The following is a 25,269-nucleotide window of genomic DNA, read 5'->3' on the forward strand; positions in this document are numbered from 1 at the left end:
ACCTCTCTGGGCAACCTGTGCCAGTGCCTCACCACCCTCATTGTAAAAAAAATTCCTCCTTATACCTAGTCTAAATCTACTCTCTTTTAGTGTAAAAGCACTACCCCTTGTCCTATCGCTACAGGCCCTGCTAAAAAAGTTTGTCCCTGTCTTTATTATAAGCCCCCTTTAAGTACCGAAAGGCCACAATAAGATCTCCCTGCAGCCTTCTCTTCTCCAGGCTGAACAACCCCAACTCTCTCAGCCTGTCTTCATAGGGGAGGTGCTCCAGCCCTCAGATCATTTTTGTGGCCTCCTCTGGACCCGCTCCAACAGGTCCATGTCTTTGCTGTGCTGAGGGCTACAGATCTGGACACAGTGCTCCAGGTGGGGTCTCACAAGGGCAGAGCAGAGGGGCAGAATCCCCTCCCTCGACCTGCTGGCCACACTGCTTTTGATGCAGCCCAGGATGTGGTTGGACTTCTGAGCTGTGAGCGCACATTGTCGGCTCATGTCCAGCTCTTCATCCACCAGTACCCCCAAGTCCTTCTTAGCAGGGCTGCTCTCAATCCTTTCATCCCCCAGCCTGTATTGATACTGGGGGTCAGCCAGACCTAGGTGCAGGGCCCTGCACTTGACCTTGTTGAACCTCATGAGGTTCTCACAGGCCCACTTCTCCGGTTTGTCTAGGTCTCTCTGGATGACATCCCATCCTCAGGCGTGTCAACTGCACCACTCGGTTTGGTGTCATCTGCAAACTTGCTGAGGGTAGACATGATCCCACTGTCTGTGTCATTGTTGAAAATGTTAAACAGCACTGGTCCCAGTACAGCCCCCTGAGGGACACCACTTGTCACCGATCTCCATCTGGACATCGAGCCTTTGACCACTACCCTCTGGATGTGACCATCCAACCAACTCCTTATCCACCAAACAGTCCACCCATCAAACCCATATCTCCCCAATTTAGAGAGAAGGATGCTGTGGGGGACCATGTCAAAGGCCTTACAGAAGTCCAGCTAGATGAAAACCATTGTTCTTCCTTTGTCTACTGATGTAGTCACTCCAGAGGAAGAGTTGCACAGAGGGAGATTTTACTTTTTCTCTTCAAAGGAAAATAATACTAATTTTCAGTTACTCACTTGATTAAGTTTCTTTCTTAGTTTCTTACCTCCAGTGTGTAAACATCCTCTCCAGATTTCCCTTTCTTCCTCTGTATTCTTCCTTGTCTGTAAGTGAGCCACCTCTCAATGCCAATCCAACGACGGGTCCTTCAGCTCCACTCCTCTCCCACTCCTCCCTCCTCCCTCCAACCCTGCTTCATCAACCCTCACTGTCTATTGCTACATCACTAATTTACCTTGAAGATACGTTAGAGAAGAAGAATCATACTGGTTCCTCAAGCCACAGCCAGTCCTTTGCTGTCTCAAGCAGTAGCTGTGCCTGCAGCCACAGGACCAGCGTCAGTGTGACGGTGTTCACGTAAAATGACTAATGTTCATGAGTGTTTGCAAACCTCAACTTTAGGGCAACATCCTGCAATCAATTAAATTTTTTAGAAGTTCCTGCTGTGGAACATGACCATTTTTTTCTGTAGAATCCTGAAAAAGTTGACATGAATGAAAAATTAATGAGTTTTTCTATCCTGGCTGCTTCTTAGTTCTTTATTGAGAACTGGGGTGGGATTTACCAGATATACATAAGGTGTATGTAGTCCACCCCATTTGTACTTCACTGTGAAGCTGCATGATTGCACAGGTTGCCTGACTCTGCTCACGCCAGGTGACCTCTGCCCCTGGTACTACACTAAACCACATGTCCTTACCTCCTCTACTATTCTGTAAAATCGCTCACAGTGATGGCTACAGAGGGACCAACAGACAGAGGAACAAGGGGATTAGTAAAAATAGAAAGACAAACATTACCTGGAAATTGATCTCCTTTTGTCAGCTTGTGTCATTTTCAGCTGAAGTGGAAAGAAAATTGTGAAAAGAATTTTTGGCTTGGATTGAAAATGGATATCTGAAAAATAGCTTCTAAATATGAACAAATGTAGCTTAATAGAGTGGTGAGTCAAGTTGTTGGAAGAAAAAGAGAAATGATCCCTTTTTATAACAGTAATGATAATGCCACTAGCATAAGTATCTCCCAATGCATGATTGAAGGTAATACTCAAACAGACAAATGTCTGCATCATTAGAGATATAACAATGTGCTCTTGCAGCCCAGAAAGTTAACCATATCCTGGGCTGCATCAAAAGCAGTGTGGCCAGCAGGTCGAGAGAGGTGATTCTGCCCCTCTGCTCTGCCCTTGTGAGACCCCACCTGGAGCACTGCGAAAGACATGGACCTGTTGGAGCAGGTCCAGAGGAGGCCACAAAAATGATCTGAGGGCTGGAGCACCTCCCCTATGAAGACAGGCTGAGAGAGTTGGGGTTGTTCAGCCTGGAGAAGAGAAGGCTGCAGGGAGATCTTATTGTGGCCTTTCGGTACTTAAAGGGGGCTTATAATAAAGACAGGGACAAACTTTTTTAGCAGGGCCTGTAGCGATAGGACAAGGGGTAGTGCTTTTACACTAAAAGAGAGTAGATTTAGACTAGGTATAAGGAGGAATTTTTTTTACAATGAGGGTGGTGAGGCACTGGCACAGGTTGCCCAGAGAGGTGGGAAATGCCCCATCCCTGGAAACCTTCAAGGTCAGGCAGGACTGGGCTCTGAGCAACCTGATCTAGTTGAAGATGTCCCTGTCCATGGTGGGGGTGTTGGACTAGATGACCTCTTAAAGGTCCTTTCCAACCCAAACCGTACTATGATTCTGTGATTCTATAATCACCCATAAATTTGGGGTGCATTTAAAAAATTGAATTTAATCAGATCATCCATGCAAATAGCAAATTCTTCAAATTGGTCTACCTTCATCTTCCACCTACAGAAGGCACCAACCAGCCATCAGCTCTTCACCTTCTCATTTTTTCCCTTTTTAAGGCAAGTTTCCAGGTATGGCAGGCCACTGGACTAATGATAGATAAACTGTGGTATAAGCAGAAACATGTTGGGAGCCATTAGGACTTACAAAGTCATAAACTGGCAGGGAACAAGTCCCACAGCTCATAGTAGGTCGTGTCCTGCCTGCCCCTGCTCCAGCTGCCTGTGCCTGGGGATCAGGGCAGGAGGGGTCCTGCAAGCTCCACCAATAACACAGAGCTCCCTAGATATGGGACCATCTCACCCAGCTCCAACTGCAGCTCCAATCCAGCTCTAATGGCTTTTCTTTCAGCTTTCTTCTTTGATTTATAACAGACTCTGCCTGTCAGCAAAGGTATGCTGCAATTGCCTTCTGTTACTACAGCTTTCATTGTCACCTTTTCTCTGTTTTGCATGCAAGAACTTAATTTTTTTCTTCTGCTAGGGTAATTCCTTTCTTGTATTTAAAAGCATCCACAGTACAAAGGTTACGCCAGTCAGCGCAGTGAAATAATAAGGTCCATGAACACAGTGTTGCTTTTGGTGACCTTACACTGAAGTGGCTGAGACACTGGGATGATTTTATACTAACATCTCATACAATGATCTAGAAGCAGAAAGAAAACTGTCCCCCAGTGGGATAGGGAAAGAGAAAAGCATGAGTAACAGCAAGAAAACATGTTGGTCAAGATAAAAATAGTTTAATAAGGAAAGAATGGAACGATGGAAGGCGAAAAAAACAAAACAAGTGATGCAAGGCAATCACTCACCACCTCCCTTGTGTAGACTGATGTCCAGCCAGTTCCTGACTGAAAGATGGCTAACCTACCTAATCTTGCTTCTCTCTGAAGTGAGCATGACACTTTATGGCATGGAATATCTCTTTGGTTAGTTCAGGTCATCTGCCTGGTTGCATCCCCTCCCAACCTCTTGCACACCCCCAATCTATTCATTGAGGGGGCAGAGTGAGAAGCAGAGAAGGCCTTGATGCTGTGCAAATACTCGTCAGCAAAAGCTCAAACATTCGTGTGCTGTCAGCATTGTTCTGGTCACAAACCTAAACCACAGGGCCATATGGGCTGCTACGAAGAACATTAACTCCATCCCAGCCAGAGAGAGTACAGAAGAGCTGATTTTCACAAGATGTGCAGCTCTGGCTGTCAATAGCTACATTGACAATACAGACTCCATAGCCAGAAGCTGATCATATTATTGTAATATTTATCAAAACTGCCTCTGCCGCTCCAAAGGCAGATTTCATGTAGTTGGGTGAGCTTGCCACTGAAAATATTATGAACACCACACTAAATTCGATGTCAGAATTGTTTGTGCAGCACAAGCTGCAGTTTTATTATGGGTGTGGGTTTGTTTGCTTTCTACCGAGAATGTAATGATACTTCTCTTAAATTGTGCCTAGCAGCCTTGTCTTTAACTTACTTTTTTGTGGGGGATGAAAAGAGGTAGGGAAAATAAAATATTACTGATAGAATTTCCTAACAATCTGGCAATCAATTGGAGAAATACAGATTACTTTAAATGCTTCTGAGTTAAATATTGTGACTTGAATCCACATGTTTCAATTTCTTGTTTGGAGTCTGAGTTACTATGTTTTAGGTTGGGAAGCAGGAGAATCAAGCTTAGGATAATTCTAGGCTCATCAGATCTTGGACTGTCAGCTGCACCTCAAAAGCTGTTGATGCATGACAAGTCCGCTTTTGTTATATGTCATCAGCTTTAGAATCGGATTTGTCCTAAGAAGGATATAAAAATTACAAACCCACTCCATTACAAAACTACTCAGTTACTCTTACTAGTGCAGGATGCTGCAGTTATGCTTTTGTTGTTGTAGTTACCTCCAAATTTTAACACTGAAATAAAGAGGTTTCCACATTTTAGTTGCAGGAAGGAAAACAACAGTTGGCCTTTGCATGCAGCCACTCACACACCCACAAATGCAGGACTAGGGATCCCATACAACACTGTCCACAGCACATTCTGTTACTTAAAAGCATTTGATTTGCTTCCTCAGCCTAATACTTTTTTTTTTTTTTTTTTTTGCTACTGAACCCTGCATATGAAAATAGCTATAATCCTCCAGGCAAGGAAAGAAGACTGGCTGAAGAGGATTTCTTAATGCCATGTTATCTGCACAGCATTGACTCAAATGGTTAATGATGTATGGGAATGTTAAGTAAAACTTGAGTCATTTTCTTTTATCAGGCCTGCCACTCCTTAGATGTATAATTAAAAAAATAACTTCAATATTTTCCCAGATCTGCACAGGGCAAGATAGTTACTCTTAAAACTTTTCCATAAGACTGAAAATATATGGAAGAAAAAGATGATTCTCTGTCAAATGTCTCTATGAGTTGCATCAGTGAGTCAAACTCTTCATCTGAATCATGCTCCCTGCTTTGCTTTTTTCTGGTTTTGCTTTTCTTCCTGCTGCTTTGTTATCAGATAACAGTTCCTACCAATCTGTTGCAAATTTACACCCATGCTCTTACTGAGACAATGCATTAAGATGGTGTAAAAGTGCCATAATTCAGTTCTGAATCAGGCCTACAGTGATTACAGGATACTTTACATAAACTAGGGCAGAACTGTAGTAGGGCAGAAGTTTTGCACAAGAACTATAATGGTCATAACCAACTCCCCTGTAAAGTGTAACTGAAAAGTTTGGAACCATTTACCTTAAAAGCACATAAGCTCACAAATAAACTAGTCTGAGAGTTTTTGTTCTCTTTGCCATGTGACACAAGAAATAAGGAGGCATCAAGTGAAAGAGAGAGGCAGCAAATCAAAAGCTGATCACAGGAACCAATTTTTCAAACATCATTTGACATCCTGAGATTCAAAAGTAAAACTGTAGTGAACCTCTCAGACCAATTTGGATATTTACACACTCTTCAGTAGCATCTAAAGTTAGCTAAAATTGTAGAGGAATCACTGCTTATCAAGGCTACAAGGACAACACTGTCTATAGCAGATGGCAATGTCTTTTATTATCCTCTGTGACAAACAAAGAGACTTTCAAGCACGCACGCTTTGCTTCATCAGATACCGAGGCAAAATACTTCCGACCTGAAGAAAAGCTTTTGTTTCCAGAAGTTTGACTGTTTATTGTATCAGTTAAATATAAGATATTATAGCTTTCTTGGGATTTATAATAGTCAATGACAAAAAAATACAGGGACAGAGTATAAAACATCATGCCTCAGACACCAGTATTTTAAGCACACTTTTACAAGGAACAGCTACAGAAAAGAAAATGCCTTCATCTTGAGCTGCAATATTCAAAAGGGTTAGACAAACTGTGCACACGTCTTACCAGGTGTGACAGTTCCTTTCTTCCGGGATTTCAGTGCAAGATCTTCCTGAAGACTGCAGCAACCTCCCGTCCTGCTCCAGGAAAGAGTTATTGGCTCATTTTCAAATACCTTCAATACAAGACTGGTAAAAAGGGCATAAACTTTCTTAACTGTGGAAGAAGTTAAATCTAACACTTTGACATACCCACATTAGGGCTTATTAGAAGTTTGACAAGAGACATTTAAGTCAGTTTTCAGTGCTCTTCCTCCACTTCTTCCTAGAAGAAGAACTTCATGCTGTGGGAGTACGACAGTTTATCTTGCACAGATCGCTCAATGGACTTCATTGATCCTGTAATTACTAACCAGGTCTGGATTCCAAACAGAGGCCAAATACAGAGACACTTTGTATAATCCACCTTCTAGGTATCTTCTGCTGCTGTATCAAATGTTCGCTAAGAGGTGGAAGTGTGAGGAAGCAACTGAGGCTGAAATGAAACCAGAAAGCAATCCAATTACTGCTTGCTAATCCTAGAAAATCTTTTGTTGTTTCTTTTCTTTAATTTTTTAAGTCTCATTTTTCCTTCTAATCAAATTCAGAGGTTTACCAGTGGGGAGTAAATTAAGCCAGTGGTGTGGCACAACATGGGCTTCACAGCACAAAAAGAAAGAGGGTAGAAAATCATACCCAACTTCCTTTTAGTTCTCAGTTTTGGAAAATCCCAAATGAGTGGAAGCTATGGGATGGCAAGACTACCAACTGATTTTATCGAGGCCTTTTGATCTGGACTGGGCCTTTGAACAGGTGGGAACCATATCCAGAATAAGCTTCCAAAGCACATTATTTATACCAGGACCAGACCTTCTGAGCTCTGCCCGCTGGGAGAGAACTGGACTGAGAAATTATGCCAGTGTGAGCCTGGGCATGAGCTGCCTCCAAATCTGTCCTTGCCAGAGGAAGGAGATAGCCAGTGTAACCAGTTCATGAAGAGACAGCTTTGCACAGGGTGTTGGGACCATAAACTATAACACTTCGTGTAGCTATTAACTTCTTGTATTTCATCCTTCTCCTTTCCTGTATTCTCTTCTTGTGTATGGATATTCTAACACATAAAGGTGGGGACTGGTCATGGTATGTAGCTCATCCTGTAGAGAAGGCAAGAAGGCAGCACATGAGAAGACCACATTCCCGCTGTTCAAAGCCTCAATAGATATAATGTCAGTACAATGTGCTGGCAGCTAAGGTTGGTGCAGATATCCCACCACCTCCAACAGAGTCAGAGACTTGTCTGAATAGTTGAGAGTAGCAGGAACTTCATAACCTGGCACAAGCAACAAATGAGACCTCCAAGGACTTAGGAAAGTATGCAACTCTTCTCAAAGGAGAGCAGGTTCTCAAAGGGAGAGTCTAGCTCCAGCACTGTACAAAACAGAAGTCAGTACACCACCCTGATGGACCTTGAACGGTCCATCCTCACTTCAGTCACAGGTCAGTTGCAGGTAAGCTAGAAGCCCAATTCCAGTCTGGCCTCAGGCCACCACTTCTTGCCAACCAGGAAGAATACACAGAGCCAAAGAGTTATTTTCATATGACCTGAAAGCCACTGTCTTGAACACAGAATGAGACGTGCGGGAATGAGTCTCCTCTGAATCTGGAGTTACTTCATGGAGAAAAAGAAAAGAGAGTTTGTGGAGGACAATTTCTAGCATACAAACGTTTCTAGCTGTTGTGAAAGAAAGAACTCAAATTGTGAACATTAATAGGCTGCAGATAACTGGTATGGAGGAGTGGGGGTTAGTATCTGAAAGCGAACTTTTGAACTCTCAAGCAGAAGCCTGCTGCTGCAACTAATACAGACAGGTAAATTTTGATAAAACCTGGACTGAACTGAAGCGGCACATCTTGAATCCTCCAGTAATAAAGAGGTGTGAGACAGTCACCAATTAGGAGGCTGATCACACAGTGTGCTTCTGCACATAAACTGTGTGGTGCTTGGGGTCCTGGAAAGCAGAGGTGGTGCAGAAAAGCAGGGGTCCCAAAAAGAAGTCGTCATCTTGGAAAGAAGAAGGGAGCCCGGAAAGAAGGAAGCTGAGATCTTGGCTAGAGGAAAGATCTGGTAAGTAGGTTTCTTCCACCTATTGATTAGCAGCTCCCTAGGGAGACTATCAGACACTTTTAGGACAATTCATTATATTTAACCAAATATAAAATAACTTTTCTTCCTGTACCAAACAATTTTCTCTAGTGCTCCAGCTAATATGGTAGGAAATTAAGGAGCAGAGAGACAGCAAAAAAGACTATTTTAGAACGGCAAAGTCATCTCTTTTAAATCATCTTCACCACTGAATGATCTGTCCTAGTAGATTAAAGTTACAAAGTTTGTATTGCTGCCATCACTGAATTCATCACATTTGCTTTTATACACAAGGCACTGAAGCATACCATCTTTTAAAAAAAGAGACTAAAAGTCGGCCGTGTCTCTTTGAGCCACAAAAGAAAGCTCTCAGCCCAGAAATGTGACGTTAAGGGCATCTTTTAGCCTCCCTGAGGATGCCTGAACATGCAAAGAGGCACAGAGGTAGCACAAGCCAATCTATGGCCAGCCTGAGCTGGGGGGCACATCACAGAAGATGGACCTTGTTTTACATCCATTGGTCCCGGTGTTTGAAAACCCTGCTCCAGGGTGTTTTAATAGCCCCTGTCCATGAACGGATGCAGTTCTATGTGGGGACCAGTGGTTTCCTTCATCTCACAGTGAGAGACTATAAAGTAAATGCTGAATCAGGTGACGGTCACAAAGTGAGAAGGGGTGATTCTGCTTAATCAGTGCTTGCAAAGTAATTCAGTTTACACACTTCTATGTTGCGTTTCAAAGCCTGTCCAGCTGGGATTCAGATTCATTTGCAACATGTACAGGCATACTTGAGTAAGTACATCTGTAACCTAGAAGGTATTAAAATGCTTACATTTCCATTTACATGGAATCTAGGTGCCTAAGTTAGGAAGACAGTCTTGGAAAAAACATCCCACTTCCACACCCAGATGATTTTTAAGGCAATGTTGTGCCCAAGTGCCTAAAGCTGTGCCACCACCCCATTGGCGTTCATTTTTGCTGAGACACCTTCTCACCAACTATGGAGGGTTGGTACCTGGAGACTAGGTATTCCTGTGTTGCTACTACTTGCTTGATTTACCGAGCACACTCAGAGCCTGCCATTTAGCTTGACTCAGAAACATAGCCAGTAAGGACAGTATCTGCGATGTGTCTCACAGTCTGGTGGTTAACACCCTGCTGAAAACAGAGAGATTAAGCTTCTGCAACCTCCAAGGAGAGCTGCTGAGCTGCAGTGTGAGCATGGGCACTGTCTCCCCTTCTCAAACCTGGGGCACTATTGGGCCAAGACTGTGGTGTGCACAGATCCAGAGGGAGTGCAGGTATGAGATGTTGAGCTTTACCTGGTGCAGGTCTTTCTGCTAACATGGTGAATACATTCAAACAGAGGTATTGTGACTTCTCATCCAAACAGTACATAGGAAAAACATTCAAATTTTGGAGTTTGCAGATCTCTGCAGGCTGTTACCATCACCTGGGTATCCTGACAGAAGCCACAAAAAGGTTAAAAAAGAAAAAAGGAAACAAGAAAAAAAGAAGCATTCTGCAAAGATGTAAACCAGCATGAGCCTTGTATAGTATAGAACTGAATATTTTCTGATTAGATATTATATGATATATAACTATTTATTAAGTTAATCTTTCTGTCTGCTAAGCTCATTTCTAACTGTCCCATCACTGTACAAAAGTATCTGTACTCAATATACAAACCAATATTAGAAGCTGGTACCTTTGTATCTGAAAAAATATAGTGCTAATACTTGTATTCAGCAAAAAGCAAAACTCCCACATCTTTTGTTTGGGCTTGAGTCACTAAAAGACAACTCCATAACAACATGTTACAAATCACCACAGGAGATCAGCTTTTCACAACGAATATATGCATTCAATATATAGCAGCACATTTTGACTATGTTCAATACCTTATTTGCACAGATTAAAGAAATCATAGTACTGACATACAGAGGGCCATTCTACTAGACATTTCAAATGGGACTAGGCACCTTCAGAAAGCTTGTGGAAGACAGATTTGCTTCTATCAATCCACCAGAACTAGGACAAGCCTCTAAAATGCCCTACCATCCCACAGTGACAACAGCACAATCCAGCACACAGGGAGGATGATCTCAAAGCTCTCTTTGCTCTCCCCTCCTTGACCAAGTATTCCTTGCAGGGTGATGTAGGGTGTTGCTTTAACAAAATGGAGTAAATGACAGCTGTTCATCTGCCGCACAGTAGACTGACACTTGAGTTGTACCTGCTTAATGATAAAAGAAGTGGCAATATTAAGTTAATCAAGTTGTAGGTGGGGACTGCACAGAGCAGGACAGACTATGGATCCTGAGAGGGGAAGGGTTGGGTGAGTTGTCCATTCTCAGCCCTCCTCCATCAGCTTCTCCACAGAAATCTCACCCATCTCTATAGAGCCCCCCAAGGCCCCATGAGCCCTTAGGGATGCCCACCACTCAGACCCCATCCTGACCCCTTCCAGCCCCCTTTCACCCACTCACTCCAAAACCTACTGACCTCTACTATCACCCCTGGCTCAGCCACCTGGCACCATATCGATTCCTCCTGCTACCTTGCCTTCTTCAACCACCAACAAATGTCTGCCTTCCTGAACCCTCCGCTGGTTTCTCTTATTCCTCCCTAAAACTCTCCCTGCCTCATACCCAACTATTGTCTTCCTTGTCTTCAGACATGGCTCTGCCATTGCCAGGGCATTCAATCTTGCCTACTTTGTTCAGTGCTGCTGAGCTGGTCCTCGAATTTGCACTTCTCTATCCCCTTTGACCTATGAAACCCTGACACTTTGCAGTATTATTTTTAAGAGCAGGGCATTATTTGAATTATCAAAGTAGTTGTTTAATACGGAAAATACTTCTACCTAAGACGCCACTTAAAATTCAGACACTGTGTTACCTAAATGGAGGTTTTGAAAGGTTACGCAATACGGTTTATCTTCTGATGAAGAAGAAACACTTTGCACACTGCAAAGAAGACAGTGCTTTGAATATAAAATACTTGAGAGAAAGAATTTTGTACACTCCCTTTCAATGCATAATTCAAGTTTGGATTTTCAAGTATTCTCAACAGCCAAAATGCTTTTTGAACATCTGGACAGACTGTGCACTTGTATTTGCTTGCTGTGATGAAAGAATAATAGCAAAATTTTAAGATCTGACTTGCTTCCTTCTGGATGAATTTGTACCTTTGGTATTTTTATAGGGAGAAATATTTTTAATTACCCTGTAAATAAGATGAAATATATATGTGTGTATATATAAAAGAACATACGTATGCAAGTGTATAAAATCAAATGCATATACTCTTCAGAATTAAAACATCCTTCCTCTATTCCTATAAAAAGCCAAAAATTAAACCTTCTAGAAAAAACTCTGTTTATCTCCATGTCTAACACTGATCCATTCTCATTTTGTATAATCATGCAAAATTCCCAAGAGCTTTAAAAAAAAGTCTATTTACACTTGTCCTCTAAATTATGTTTCAGGTAAATAATCTTGCGTTAAGGAGGGAAATGTTGTCGCTTGGGGGAGGAAAAAAAAAAGAGATCTAAAGGATTCCCTTTGGGCTGGAGACAATGTAATTTAAGTGCAGCTTGGGGTAGTTCCAGATTTGGTGACGATGAGGTACCCACGCAGCTAACTCCATGCCAGGAACTTCTGTTCCCCAGAGATAATTATATGAAGTTAACAGAGAAAGCAAAAGGTCAAGGCCAAAGGCTAGAAAAGTACATTTTTAATCTTCCTAAAAACTTCTCAGATTGGAAAAATTAGGTCAAAGGGTAAAAGAGGCATGCTGAACTTCCTTGTTAACATTTCACTCCAGGGACACTTTCAAAAACTGCAGCAGGTGAGCTGCACTTCTCCGATGTCCTCTGAAGCAACCAAGCTCAGGCTGTGCTCAAGGCTTGTCTCTGTTCTCCAACCACCAGACTATGCTTTGCAGTGCTCCTCAGGGGCTCCAGAAAACAATATGAATTTAGGATTTCTTCCACTCAGTATGAGGCCTCTAAACAACAACATGCGTACAGTTCAGATATCTAAACCCCAAGCAGCTACCGTAGCCACATCCGATCAAGCACTAGCCAGGCAGCAGCTAAACCAGAGAGGCTACACCAAAGAGATGTAATTTGCAACCACTTATTTCACAGTATAATCTAAAAAGAGAAAAGTGTGGTTTGTGTTTCATGTAGTAAACAGAAGTCAGAGCAGTTGTTAAAAAGTTTGGATTTCCTAACCATTACGTGCAGATTTTGAGCATCTACCTTGGGAGCGAGGGGTCTACCATGCAGGCAGGTCTAGGGAGTTGGTGTTTGTGGTCAAAGCTGAGGTGCTTGTGCGTCAGAGGGAATGGCTCGCTGCCACACAGTCCCCTGCAAGGGCTGGCAGACGCTGTCCGATTTCGTGAGAACTGAACTTATCTGTACACGTTGCTGCCGTTTCTAATTTTTCAGATCTTCCTCCTAATGTGAATCAGCAGATTATTAGCAGCAGGTTCAGAGCATTCTAAGCATCTTCTGGTAGCAATGAGAGCGAAGGAAACAAATATTTGTTGTTAAAAGTAGGGAGCAATTCATAGGAAGAAGTTTTTTCATGGACTGGAATTTTTTATGATTACTGCATTGTATTTTGCAAAACTCAGAAATGTGGCTGTGATGGCTGTGATATAAATGATTAGCTCCATCAAAATATTTAGCCTCCTTAAAACAGCTATCTGTCCACTATAAATCTTACTGAATGTCATCTCCAGTCACAAATGAGAATGGATTTAGACGTATGACAAGATAAAATCATCTTGTAAATTTTCTGTTAAACTAAACTATCCTGGGAGAGCCAGGAGTCTTCCTGAAAGAAACAATTCATCATCTGCTTCAGATCATAATACTATTTGTATTTCCACTCTTAACACCCCAATCCCGTTATTGCTTACTGCAATCTTACCACTGCTACAACAAACAAAAGGCATATCTTTAGTGCTCCATTAATAATGGAAATGTCCTAATTTATAGATATTTTTGCGTACATCTGTGCTTTTAGACCAAAAGTATACCTTTACCTTTGAAAACAACAGCTTAAACTTACAGAGTCATAATTCTGTTCATAAAAGCATAGTCCACTATATAGTTACCAGGGTACTAAAAATTTGTTGCTGATCTGAGACATGATCAAAGTGGAGATGCTCTGTGCGGACTTTGTGAAGCTCCTGGTAAGTTTGAAGTGTCCTGAAGTTTGAAAACAAATAAGTAAATCTGAATAAAAGAATTATTTCTGTGTATCATCTGCTGAAGTATTTTATTCAGCATGCCAACTTTCACATGTCATCATCCACTAGCAGCAAATACCACTAGTAATATTCATAAGAAGCCAGGAGAAATAACTTCATTGCTCTGTGACCCAAGCCCACATCCATCATTGAAGTCTTCTACTGATCTAAATAGGCACTGAATAATTTTAAAGATCTGACAAATCCAATTCAACAATGGCAAAGATGGCCTCAGAGGAAAGAAAAATCTCTGCATAATTATTAACACCAACATAGGTGTATACCCTGCCTTCTGTGTGACAGGGATGAAAATGCCCTCCGTATTAAGCGTGGCAATTTTGGCACATACAGGCAGCTGAAGGACTTGTGACCTCTCAAACCTCCAGTCTGATGCATGTTCTGAACACTGCCTCCAGTCTTGTCAGTCTCTTGTACGCTGAGTTTATACATGACTGACTCCTAAGCGGTGTGAGATTGTGCTTAGTGTTAGTTCTACAAGAAGTGTTCCTAATTCTGAAGTCTTTTTTTTGTTGTATGTTACAAAAATACAGGAGCTTTCAGTAGGGAGCCTCCCTGCAGAGACACATCAGATGTGGCTGGCAAAAGTAAAAAACAATGAAAGCAAACAGATAAAGTACCAAACTTCCCCAAAAATACTGCTGTAACTTTTCTCCCTTTGAAAAGTGTGTTGTTTCTGTTCACCTCTGAGAAAGTAATCTATATTTCTTCAGCTTGGGGGAAAAAAACCCCAAGGCTATACAACCCACCATTCCTTGTTAAATCCAGTGCTGTTAAAAACACGGGGGGGGGAGGGGGGGGGGGGGAGGGCAGCTGTTGAATGGTGGAAGAGTCTTCACGGTGTTTGCAGGATTTTACACAAAACTCTGTACTTTCATGTCATCCATCTCCCAGCTTCTTAAAAATGAATTAATGTACCTTCACATGTTCTATTCTTTCATTAAAACGAACTCCTCTGTCATTAGTTAACTCAGACAGAAAACATACAGATTACTGATATACTGACCCTCCTCTAGTATGGAGTTATCCAGGACAAACAGAATAAGCCATAACAGAAGACTTGGCTGGCTCAGGGGTAATTTAACAGTGACACATATTGTGAGGTAAGATATATAAACAATAACACAAAACAGAAACTGAAAATAATTGGCGATCTTGAAGGCCTAGATTAAGTAACAATGACTTAAAGCCAAACTGCACCATACATTCAAATCATTTAAGTACAAAGGACAAAAAAAAAAAAAAAAAAACAAAAAAAAAAAACCTGAGCTAGCAGCGAGTGATCGTGCTTAGTTAGGGAGTAAAATGCATGGCAGGAGCAAGGTGACTTTCATGGAAGAAAACATGATGGGAGGCACAAAACCACTGGCACAGATGAGTTCCAGAGTGACACCACAAGGATATGAGGATTATAAAAACCTACTTGCACTTCCAATGAACTCTTCAGCTAGGCAGATGCATTAGTCCTTAAGAGGGAAACCATTTTAAAAGTAGGGCAGCAGTTTCACCTGAGAGAAACCAGTTAAAACAATCTTTTGGGAGATGTTCTCAGTAAAACAGCCTGCCCCTTTTCATAGTTCAAGGCAAGATACACATTTCTCTAAAAAGCGTCTCTTATGAATTCTGAATATGCCAGCTTTGTCAGTGACAAGTAATTAAGACACATTAAAAAGCAGCAAATCATCCCTATGTTACAACTCAAGAAAAACGGGGTTCTTTCAGATCTGTAGGGTCAACCTGTGCTCCTAGCAAAGAAGTACCTTCTCTCAGTCTTTCCAAGCAGAAATGTTCCCTTTCTGATGCTCCTAGGCTCCAAAGGATGAAGCCCCCGACAGGTACATATTTCAAAGAGAGATTACACTGTAGAACCATCACCAGAAATCATTTACCAACTGAAGACATAAACTAAAAATTTGTGATGGAACGTGGCAATTTGACCAGTTTTCTGTATTGTCCTAATCATGCTCCCAAACTCTGGGGGCAGGCTAAAATTGCCTTCCTTCAGACCTGAGTAAGACTGTTTCTAATATTCTCTGCACAGCTGTTACATAAACCCACTGATGGAGGTGTCATCTTCCTGCATCCCAGCATTAGCCTACCCACTTACTCCAGAAACCCAGGCGGGTAAAGCCTCAACAAGGAGAAAAACACCTGTCAGGGGGATGCACTAGCATCTTGTACACAGCATCAGACTGCACAGCCTGGTGGCATGCAGGTGCGCAGGAAAAGATAATCTTTTTTCCCTTCCCCACTTCCCTGGGCTGTTTCTGATGTAATACGGACAAAACTGGATAAAATATAGGTGTTGCCCTGGAAGCTGTAATCAGCACCAGGTGCCTGCACCTCTTGCATCTGGGTATCACAGGCTTTCTGCACAGATCCGGAAAGTTTAACATGCTGTACTAGGCTTAAAACTTGAGTAATAACTAGAGAATGCAAAAATCTAAATTCTGTTTGGGATAATTCATCACTGCACCACCAGAAGCACTTTCTTTCATCTTTATTTGGGAAAATTATTTTATTCTGGGCAGGTTCATCCAACCAGCAGGGCTAAAATGGTGGTTAACTCCTGGCAACATATGATTGCTTTAGTAGAGAAACGATAACATACTCACCCTCAATAACAAGCCATTAGAAGGCTGAACATGGTTCCGGGCATGGGATTGCTGTTTTTCAAGCTGCCCTAAGCCACAGCTACAATACCCTTCTCTGAGGACAGCTGTAACGGGATACTACCCTGAGATTTCATATCAACAGCAAGGAAAATGCTCAGGTAGATATCAATCTTCAGTGACCAGCAATTGAAAAGATAATCCAAAATGATGATATAACCAATTAGTATCAGAGACTACACACACAAAAGGTTGCTTGCAATCAAAACCAGATTGCAGCAAAGGCAACCACAAGGGATTTCAGCCACATCCTTCTGGCACTTCTTCCACCCTGTATCCCAGGGGGAGGCAAGACAATCCCCAAACCATTATTAGGGCCTTGACTTCCAAAGAGGCCCAATCCTAAGTGTGTAACATTCACAAATCCCAGCACCTGCTTAAATGACTTCCCCTGAAGCATGCTGACTAGCGTGCAGATCCTGCTTTTCCCCCAGACATCATACAAAGGCCTTCAGTTCCCAGTTAGGCAGTATGGGGGGAGGTTCCAGGTGAGGCTGGCCAGGGCCATTAGGAGGGAGTGCTACTGAATTAACACCTACAATTCAATTTAGATCTGCTCAGCTCACAGCATGCGTATTTTTAAAGGGCAAATGAATTCAAATGTTGTTCATTCTGTAAGCCAAAACTTGAAATAAATATTGGTATTTTTTTTACTACCTTTGATCATTTGTCTTGGAAAGAAGGTCACTTTTGATTTCTGAGCTGAAAGCTTACAAATGTTTCCAAATAAAATATTCCATCTGATGTACATGTTTCAATAGAAACAGAGCTTAAAATACTCTTTTACAGTCTTTAAAGACTGCTTTAAAATGTTTTGTAAAGTCAAAGCACTTAGAGTATATTTAAGTTCTGGTTAATAAGTAAATAACTAAAAAAATACATCAACACCATTTTTTTTTCTTCTCTTGGTTTGAATGAGTTCTCTAATGTCTGCATTAGGAAATGCTGATTATTAGCATGATTTTCAAACATTATTATTGCTCTTAGACACATTCAGCTCCTAATTCTATCACCAAACTCTTCTCATTAACAGTATCCTTAAAAAATAAGTTCAAGCATAGAATTAAGTGGAAAGTTTTAATAGCTTGTAGGTATGTATACTTGCTATTCTCAGCTGCAGAGAGGGACAGCACAGTTATAATAATAAAGAAAAACAGGTATAAATCTAGCTGTAAGCAGAGCCATATAAGAGTCCATTTAAGTCAATCATTCCTATGAGCCTTGCTTTTATTCAAAAACTGTATTTCCTATACAGACTATTTTGCTTTTAAAATAATAGGGTTTAGCTGTTAATCATTCAAACAGAAATATTAAAGTTTGAATACATATTGTAAACATTTCAGGGTGCTAAATGACAGATAATAACCCCTTGATCAATGTAACTTTTATTTATTCATCTGGGAACATGGCAAGGATATCATAGGCAACAACACTGCCTAGGAGAACATGGATTTCACATAAACCATTTTGGCAGAAGCAGGCATTTAAATAATCATCCAAATCCCCACCTCACTACTTCAATTTTTTCAAAAAAAAAAAAAAAGCAACAGAGAAAATGAAACATAAGATCTGAACAAACAGCCTAGAATTTTTTTCTATTTAAAGTCTATGCCAGCCACATCTGTCCCTGATTTTAGAAGTTGTAATACTTAGCACTGACAACGGCACCTTTCATTTGCAAACACGCTATAAACATGAGCCGACTGTAATTATACCACAGTACCTCACCAGAGCTAATCAGCACAACTGCCTGGTCCTCTCTCAGCCCGGGGAAGTGCTGAATTAAGTTTGTGCTGCCAGCTCCCTGTATGACAGTGCCCACATCCTGCAAAGTGCTACACATATAAGTGAGTTAAGCGTGAAGTGACTGACCAAATGATAGCATAAAATCAAGCAGGTTTTTCCACTCAGTGCTAGTATTTTGTTGTATAATCCAAGAAGAACTGTCCAGGACAGGATGCAGTTTAATGTAAACCGTTTGGAGTAAAAGGTGTTATTTTGCCTAGTGAAATCTCCCCCTCACAGTCCAGTTCACAGACGGAATCAGTGCCAATTTCGTGGTCAGGGGAAAGCTGGGACATCCTATCAAAAGGGTCCTCGCGATTTCCTTCACAGTCAACCACATTTGGGATCATGTTAACATAAGCAGTCGCTATCTCCTTATGGAAAAGGGTGTCCTGGTTGTAAGAGATAAGCTCGTTGCTTATATTAACAGTCTCCACTGGAGTACTAGAGCAAAACTGACCGCATCCCAGGAGGTTGGAGAAGACCTTTCTAAAGTCAGCATTGAAGGCATAGATGATGGGATTGAGCGAGGAGTTAGCCCAGCCAAACCAGACAAAGATATTAAAGGTGGTCTCACTGACGCAGGGAAGGCCAGCGTGGGGGTCACTGGGTGGACTCTCGCAGAAGGGAACCATGCAGTTCAAGATGAAGAATGGCAGCCAGCAGCAGACAAAGACGCCCATGATGACAGAGAGAGTCTTCAACACCTTGGTCTCTTTCCTGATGGAGGACTTGAGGCTTGTGTGATGGTGGCAGTCAACGTGGCTGCTCCGGCAGCTCTGTGCATGCTCAGCTGCCCTCTCCAAGGAAGAGATACGCCGAATCTGCACCTGGGCAATGCGGTAGATTCGAGTGTAGGTAACTATCATGATAGCCACCGGGATATAAAAACTGATCAAGGAGGATGAAATAGCATAAGTCCTGTTGAGGCTGGAGTCACAGCTCTCCGACGGTCCAGTGAGGGAATCATTGCTGCCAGAGGTCCCATCAGAGGGTCTCATTCCTGCTAATGCCACCCACGTGGTGCTCATATCTTCCGCCCAGGTGGTGACAGCACCTGCTGCTGCCCAGCCAGTGCCAAATCCATCTGCAGCATCAGCAGCAGCCCCAACATCTTCACCTTTGTGCCAGTTGAGCTGAACAGGGATGAAGGAGATGAGCACAGACAAAGCCCACGCCACACCAATCATCACCAGAGCCAACCGTTGGGTCATCTTCCTCTCATAGCGGAAAGGGCTGGAAATAGCCCAGTACCTGTCCACGCTAATCACGCACAGGTTCAGGATGGAGGCCGTGGAGCACATGATATCAAAGGCCACCCAGATGTTGCAGAAAGCCCCGAAGGGCCAGTACCCGGCCACCTCGGCCACCGCCTTCCAGGGCATGACTAGCAGAGCCACCAGCAGGTCCGAGACGGCCAGGGACACGATGAAGATGTTGGTGACCTTGCTCCTCAGGTGCCGGTAGCGGACGATGGCCGCGCACACCAGCACGTTCCCAAAGAGGGTCCAGAGGATGAGCAGAGCCAGCAGGCTGCCCGCCGCCACCTGCGCCGCCCCGGGGCCGCCCGCCGGCCCCCGCGCCCCGCCGGGGGGCCCCGCCGCCGCCGGCGGCAGCAGCGGGCTCCGGCCGCCCCGGAGCATGGCTGGCGGCTCCCGGCGGCGGCGGCGGCGGCCGGGACGCGCCGAGCAGCCAGCGCCGCCCCGCCGCCCGGCCCCATGGGGCCGCTGCCCCCCCGCCCCGCCGCCACCCCTGCCGGATACCCCCGCCCCGGCCGCGCACCGGGCTCGGCGCCCCGCCGCGCAGCGCGTCCCCCTGCGCGGGGTCCCTGCCCTGCGCCCCGCGGCTCCCGCTTGCGCCCCCCGCCCCGCCGTTCAGCGCGTCCCCCTGCGCGGGGTCCCTGCTCCGCGCCCCACGGCACCCGGCCGGGGTACCCGCCCCGCGGCTCCCCGCTTGCGCCCCGCGCCCCCGCTCGGGGTACCCGCTCCGCCCCGCTCCTCGCGGCGGCCGCTGCGCTCCGCGGCCCCGCGCCCCCGGCCGCCTCCCCCACGGGCCGGCGGCTCCGCCCGCCCCGCGCCCGCGCCCGCCGGGGCTCCCGGCGCCCCCGCTGCCGCCCGCCCCCCGCTGCCCGCTCCCCGGGCCGGCCCGCCCGCCCCCGCCGCCCTCTGAGCATGCTCCGCCGCCACGGAGGCCCCGTCCGGGCCGGCGGGCAGCGCTGCTGGCGGGGGTCGGGACGGGGCGGGCGGTGGGGGCGGCCGCCCCGCGGCGCTGCCTCCCGAAACAGTCACCCTCGCGATTTTTTGCAGCCGTCAGCGGCTCTGCGCGGTGGTTTTGGAGGGAAAAGCGCGGTGGCACCGCGAGGACCGGGGAATGCCCCCCCGCCCCCAGCATCCCCGGGGGGGAGCGGGGCTGCCGGGACGGGGCCGGCCGCAGCTCGCTCTCCTCTCGCCGGCAGCGAGCGGGGCTGGAAGTTGCCGGGACGGGACGGGACGGGACGGGACGGGACGGGTCTCTTCCATAGAGGTGGGAAACATAGCCTAAATTGGTCATTGCTCCACAAGGTTCTGCTGGAACGACTGAGATGCGTTGCAAGAAACCCGGCAAATGAAATCCGGTTCTCTCTCGTCTCCGCTCTTCCTTGGGGTGAATCATTCCTCTCGGTAGCGCTCCGGCACAGCCAGGAGACGAGCCGCGGCCCCGGGTGGCCCCGCCGCGATGCTGCACTGTTGGACTCGCCATGCGCGGATGTCGTGCCTGTGCTTCAGAGAGCGAGCTTCGGTGATTTTTATTAAAAATACTACGGGTTTAGTTTCTCCAAAACTTAATTATTTTTTAAAACCGTTGACAGACATCAAACCCATTCTTGGCTCAACAGCCTGTTTAGGCACTAGAAGGGCCAAGAAAGCCACTCTTTGGGGGCTTTCCAGCTACTTCTCCAGGCACATGAGGATGGACAAGACTCGCTATACCCTACTGGATCTGCAATGACATGAAGGAAGATTAAGTGTTAGAGTTACTAAATAAAGAGTGGAAAAAGAAAAAAAAAAAAAAAGCTCTGCAACCTTTTAGGCAATTTTCTAAAATTGTCACAAGAAAAACTGGAGCTTCACTTTAGCTCTCGCTTAAGAAATTGGCACTGCTTTTCCACATTTAAGCAGAGTTATATTTAATATTGGAGGGAGAATTTAGCTTTTTGTCACCACTGAATTCTAAACAGGGTGACTAAAGCTGCGATGCTGAGGCACTGAGGCAATGTGTTGCTTGCACAAACCCTGCTTTCCTAAGCAGTGCCTCCTACGATTTGTATAAATGAAGGACCAAATTGCACAAGTACTGGTGCACGTGCGTGTCGAAGCTGCTGGTCTAGAAATGTGGATACTTTATTTAAAAAAGCAATGATCTGATTTGCTTGTTTAGCTTATACTCATTGCTTCACCAGTGTAGAGGTGTGAGCGTGTATATACGAGCAGATCCATCAGCACACATTACAAATTATGTATAATATGGTGTCTATAGGTGTGTATGTATTTACATGCATGCAGTCAGTATGCATTAGCTATTTAAGTAAACATATCTGTACGTATCTGTCCGCTTAATAATAATGGTAGCCTGATAAGAACATAGCCTGCCCACAGCGCAGCAGAACCATGCCCACGTTGGTACCTATCAGCACCGGCGCTGGAAGCGAAGATGTTGGGCTGCGGCTGGGAGCAGCGGAGGTGCAGGCATATGTTATCTGCTGCCAGCTCTGCTGTGTGTGGTGGAGTCAGGCAGAGAGGAGGTGCAAGCAGCCGGGAAAGATGCTAACCCATCGAAACAAAAATTGTCAGAGCTCACTTGTCAGACATATAAGGAATGAAGTTTTACTATGCTCTCTACACTACTGTCAGCAATAGGCAGACCTGAAGTAGAGAGGAGTTCCCAAAGTACCTTGTTTATCGGCCAAGTGTTGCGTTTGGCTGTCTGGCTCCTGCGTAACCCACAGAGGTTAGAGGGTATAATTAGAGGGTATAATATACTCTCCCACCTATTTACTCTTCAGTAAATGTTCTTGAATTTCAGCTGGTGTGAACTGACGTTGCTCACGAGAGATACCTATGGAAAAAAACTTGTCGTTGGGCTGGGGGAAGTTTCATCAGCCAAAGACGCACCTGTAGCTATAGGTGCACTGGAGATAGAGTCTTCAGTGTCGATCCAACATTTCATGCGCACTCAAAACTTTCTTTCAAGTCACAGGAATGCACTAGGAGATTGGGAATATTATCAATGTAAGTAGAAAATAATATTGGTTTCTGATGCGGTGGCATAAGAGACTAACACGAACACACACACCCCCCTTTAATAGATTCCAGTGAGTTGGGAAGAGGCGGAGCAGGAGCCGGCAACAGGACCGCTGCTTTGCTGCAGCGCTTGTACCAGATCATTCTTAGCGGCACCAGGCCAGAGCAGCAATCATGTAACGGGGACATTTATGGTACGGTGTAATATTCCATCCATTGCCATCAACATTTTTTGAGCCTGAGATAAACACCTTTAACATTTATAGGTTATTCGCCTCCTCTTTTTTACTTTCAGTAGGCAGTTTGCATATAAATCTCATTTTAAGAACAGTCCATTAAAACCACAGCTGTCACTTGCTGAGAGATTTGGGGTGGGTTTTTTTCATCTTGAAATCATCTTTGTAATGGCTTTTGTGATTTTTCTTCAGAGCTTTGTCTCGGGTTTTTTTTTTATTCACCTGTTAAAATTGCACTTCTCTCTCACAGCTGGCAGATTGGAAGTAATGGAATTTAACTGCTATTGCAATGGTTCTGAGTGAAAAAAAAGTACCTTTGCAGCTCCTGATTTTAGAAATGTATGTTTGACTAGCTCTTTCCCTTCATTGCCACATATTCTATTTCCATTTCAAAATACACAGACCTGCTGTTCTGCCGAATGATGTTTATGTAAAAATAGACAACACTCAGAAATTCATACATTCTCTCATCTAGGAGGTACTCAATGTAAAGGCATAAAAAATAATTAATGCCAAAAGCAAGTCAAAATACATAGACATAGATGTACCACTGAGGTTTAGGCTATAAAGACGTCCCAGCAAAAACCTCCCATTACAGTTAGGCTCTAAAACAGGCAAGAAGAGGTAGAGGTAGAGGTGGAGGAGGCTAGAAGTCACTGTATACTCGGTCAATTTAGAGAAGTACCCGGACATGTTCTCAGCTATAGAAGTACACTCAAGTGGATCTATATTTAGGAGCATCGTTGAACGCATGCTCAAGGTCCATCAGTTTTACTCACTGAAACTGAAATGCTTTACTGCACAGGGATGGACAAAGATGCAGGTGTATATTGAGGAAGGAAAGGAGAAAACTGGTATCATCGATTTATTCAGCACAGAAAAAATCCTGGCGGATGAGGTCTGGTTCTGCTGCTGGTGCTTCAAATACAAATAAATACGAGCAATTGGAAAGTTATCAGAAAAGCGTTACAGGAATTATGTCTGGGAAACTTCCTTAGCTGAGCACAGAGCACCAGAAGGGTTAGGAACAGCTGGGGATGGCTTACAGAGGGAAAAGTTTTCTGATAATAGATGACTTTTCGTCTTTCAGGTAAGGTTATGAAAACTGCAGTGGCTATAAACTGAATCTGTGAGAAATCAGGGTATAGACAAGGTGCACATTTTTAACAGTGAGGATGATTAATGGCTGATGCAATTGATTTCAGGTTGTAATGGGTTTACTGTCATTTACAGTCTGAAAGCCAAGGCTGAATGCATTTCTTGGAGGGAGACTGTGCCTCAGCGCACCCCCCCAGCTCTGTCTTGTTTCAGATGGTACCAAACAGCATTCTGTAGTCTGTGTTGTGGGAAAAATAATTTTAGACAATTACAGTTATCCCTGCTGGCCTTAAAACCTATTCAAGCTTTTGTTGACTAGGGACTGTGATGGATAGTATTAATTAACCATATACAACAGAATGAACAGTCTTCCCAGCATCTCCGTTGCTTTTTTTTTCTCTGTAATGAGTGTGATACGGTTCCGACATAAGCTGTTGATCACTCTCTGGGTGCAAACATGAAGTAATTGACGGTACCAGAAGAGATTTCCAAAATTTTCCTTTTTTTGTTATCCATACTGAGCCTGACTTCATTTAAACCAATGGTAAAAGATGAGAGATGAATGCTAGCCAAAACCAAAAGCAAAGGGGATAGGACTGTAAATATGTTCTCCTAGTGGACCATCGTAGTTAATTTTATCTTATAAAATATTATCTTGTATATTTGGTTATTCATAATTATATACTAAAAATTAGAATCATTATTTTTCAGGGGCTACAGAAGATACAGCTAATACAGCAAGAGATCACAAGATGAACAACTACTAAAGGTCAATGACATCTGAAGCAAGATGAAAAAAGAAACTGATTTGTACAATATTACAATTTGGGTATGTTATTCATATTCTCCGGGCATGCATGGCTCCATCTCAGGTGAATATCTGTTCTGAGAAAACTGTCAAGATGAAAAAAGCAATTGTAACATTCTAATACTGAACATTTAAAGATTTTTATTTTGTCTTTTGTCTACTATATTACCAAACTGCAAATAAAAATCAGGTGGGCTTAATTTCCAAAGAAGATGCTGTCATTTTGTCTCTGGCTTAAATAGCATAACAATTTTGCCTATGGAGTAATTTGAAAACAAATTTCTTTTCAGTGTTCTGATTTCTCTGCTTCTCTAACCCACTTTATATTAACAGGACCTATGAATTTTATATTGAATGTGTAAATTACAGGCTTTTTTAGTTAATCATTTTTATTTGAATACTTGCAATCAACATTATTTATCTTAGGATTTTACGCTGTCCATTAGCTTAGTGTGACACTGTCTTCCACAAAATGAGTAGGAAAACCAAATCCCCTATGGAATCAAATGAACAGTAATTTCTGGAATGAAAACAGACACTATTTTTGAAGTCTTTTAAGTCTGATAGAAAAAGCGGACTGAGAAGACAGAAGTCAGCAGCTGGGTCTTGGCCTCTCAAGGAAAGCAGATGATGTCTCATAGGGTCAGACAGTAACACATCACTGGGCTTCCCTCCTCCCAAAAGGCAGCTGCTGGATGGAAGGGAATGGGGTTGGGAA

General features: G+C 43.8%; 1 protein-coding gene across 1 annotated transcript; it reads right to left on the reverse strand.

The window, feature by feature from the left end:
* Positions 1 to 17,878: 17,878 nt before the first annotated feature.
* Positions 17,879 to 19,772, reverse strand: DRD5 (dopamine receptor D5). Its single transcript, XM_075091858.1, has one exon. It carries the CDS (start codon positions 19,770 to 19,772, stop codon positions 18,309 to 18,311), a length of 1,464 nt encoding a protein of 487 aa, XP_074947959.1. The 3' UTR covers positions 17,879 to 18,308.
* Between the last annotated feature and the right edge of the window lie 5,497 nt (positions 19,773 to 25,269).

This window comes from Phalacrocorax aristotelis, chromosome 4 (assembly GCF_949628215.1).
Source record: "Phalacrocorax aristotelis chromosome 4, bGulAri2.1, whole genome shotgun sequence".
Classification (NCBI taxonomy): domain Eukaryota; kingdom Metazoa; phylum Chordata; class Aves; order Suliformes; family Phalacrocoracidae; genus Phalacrocorax; species Phalacrocorax aristotelis.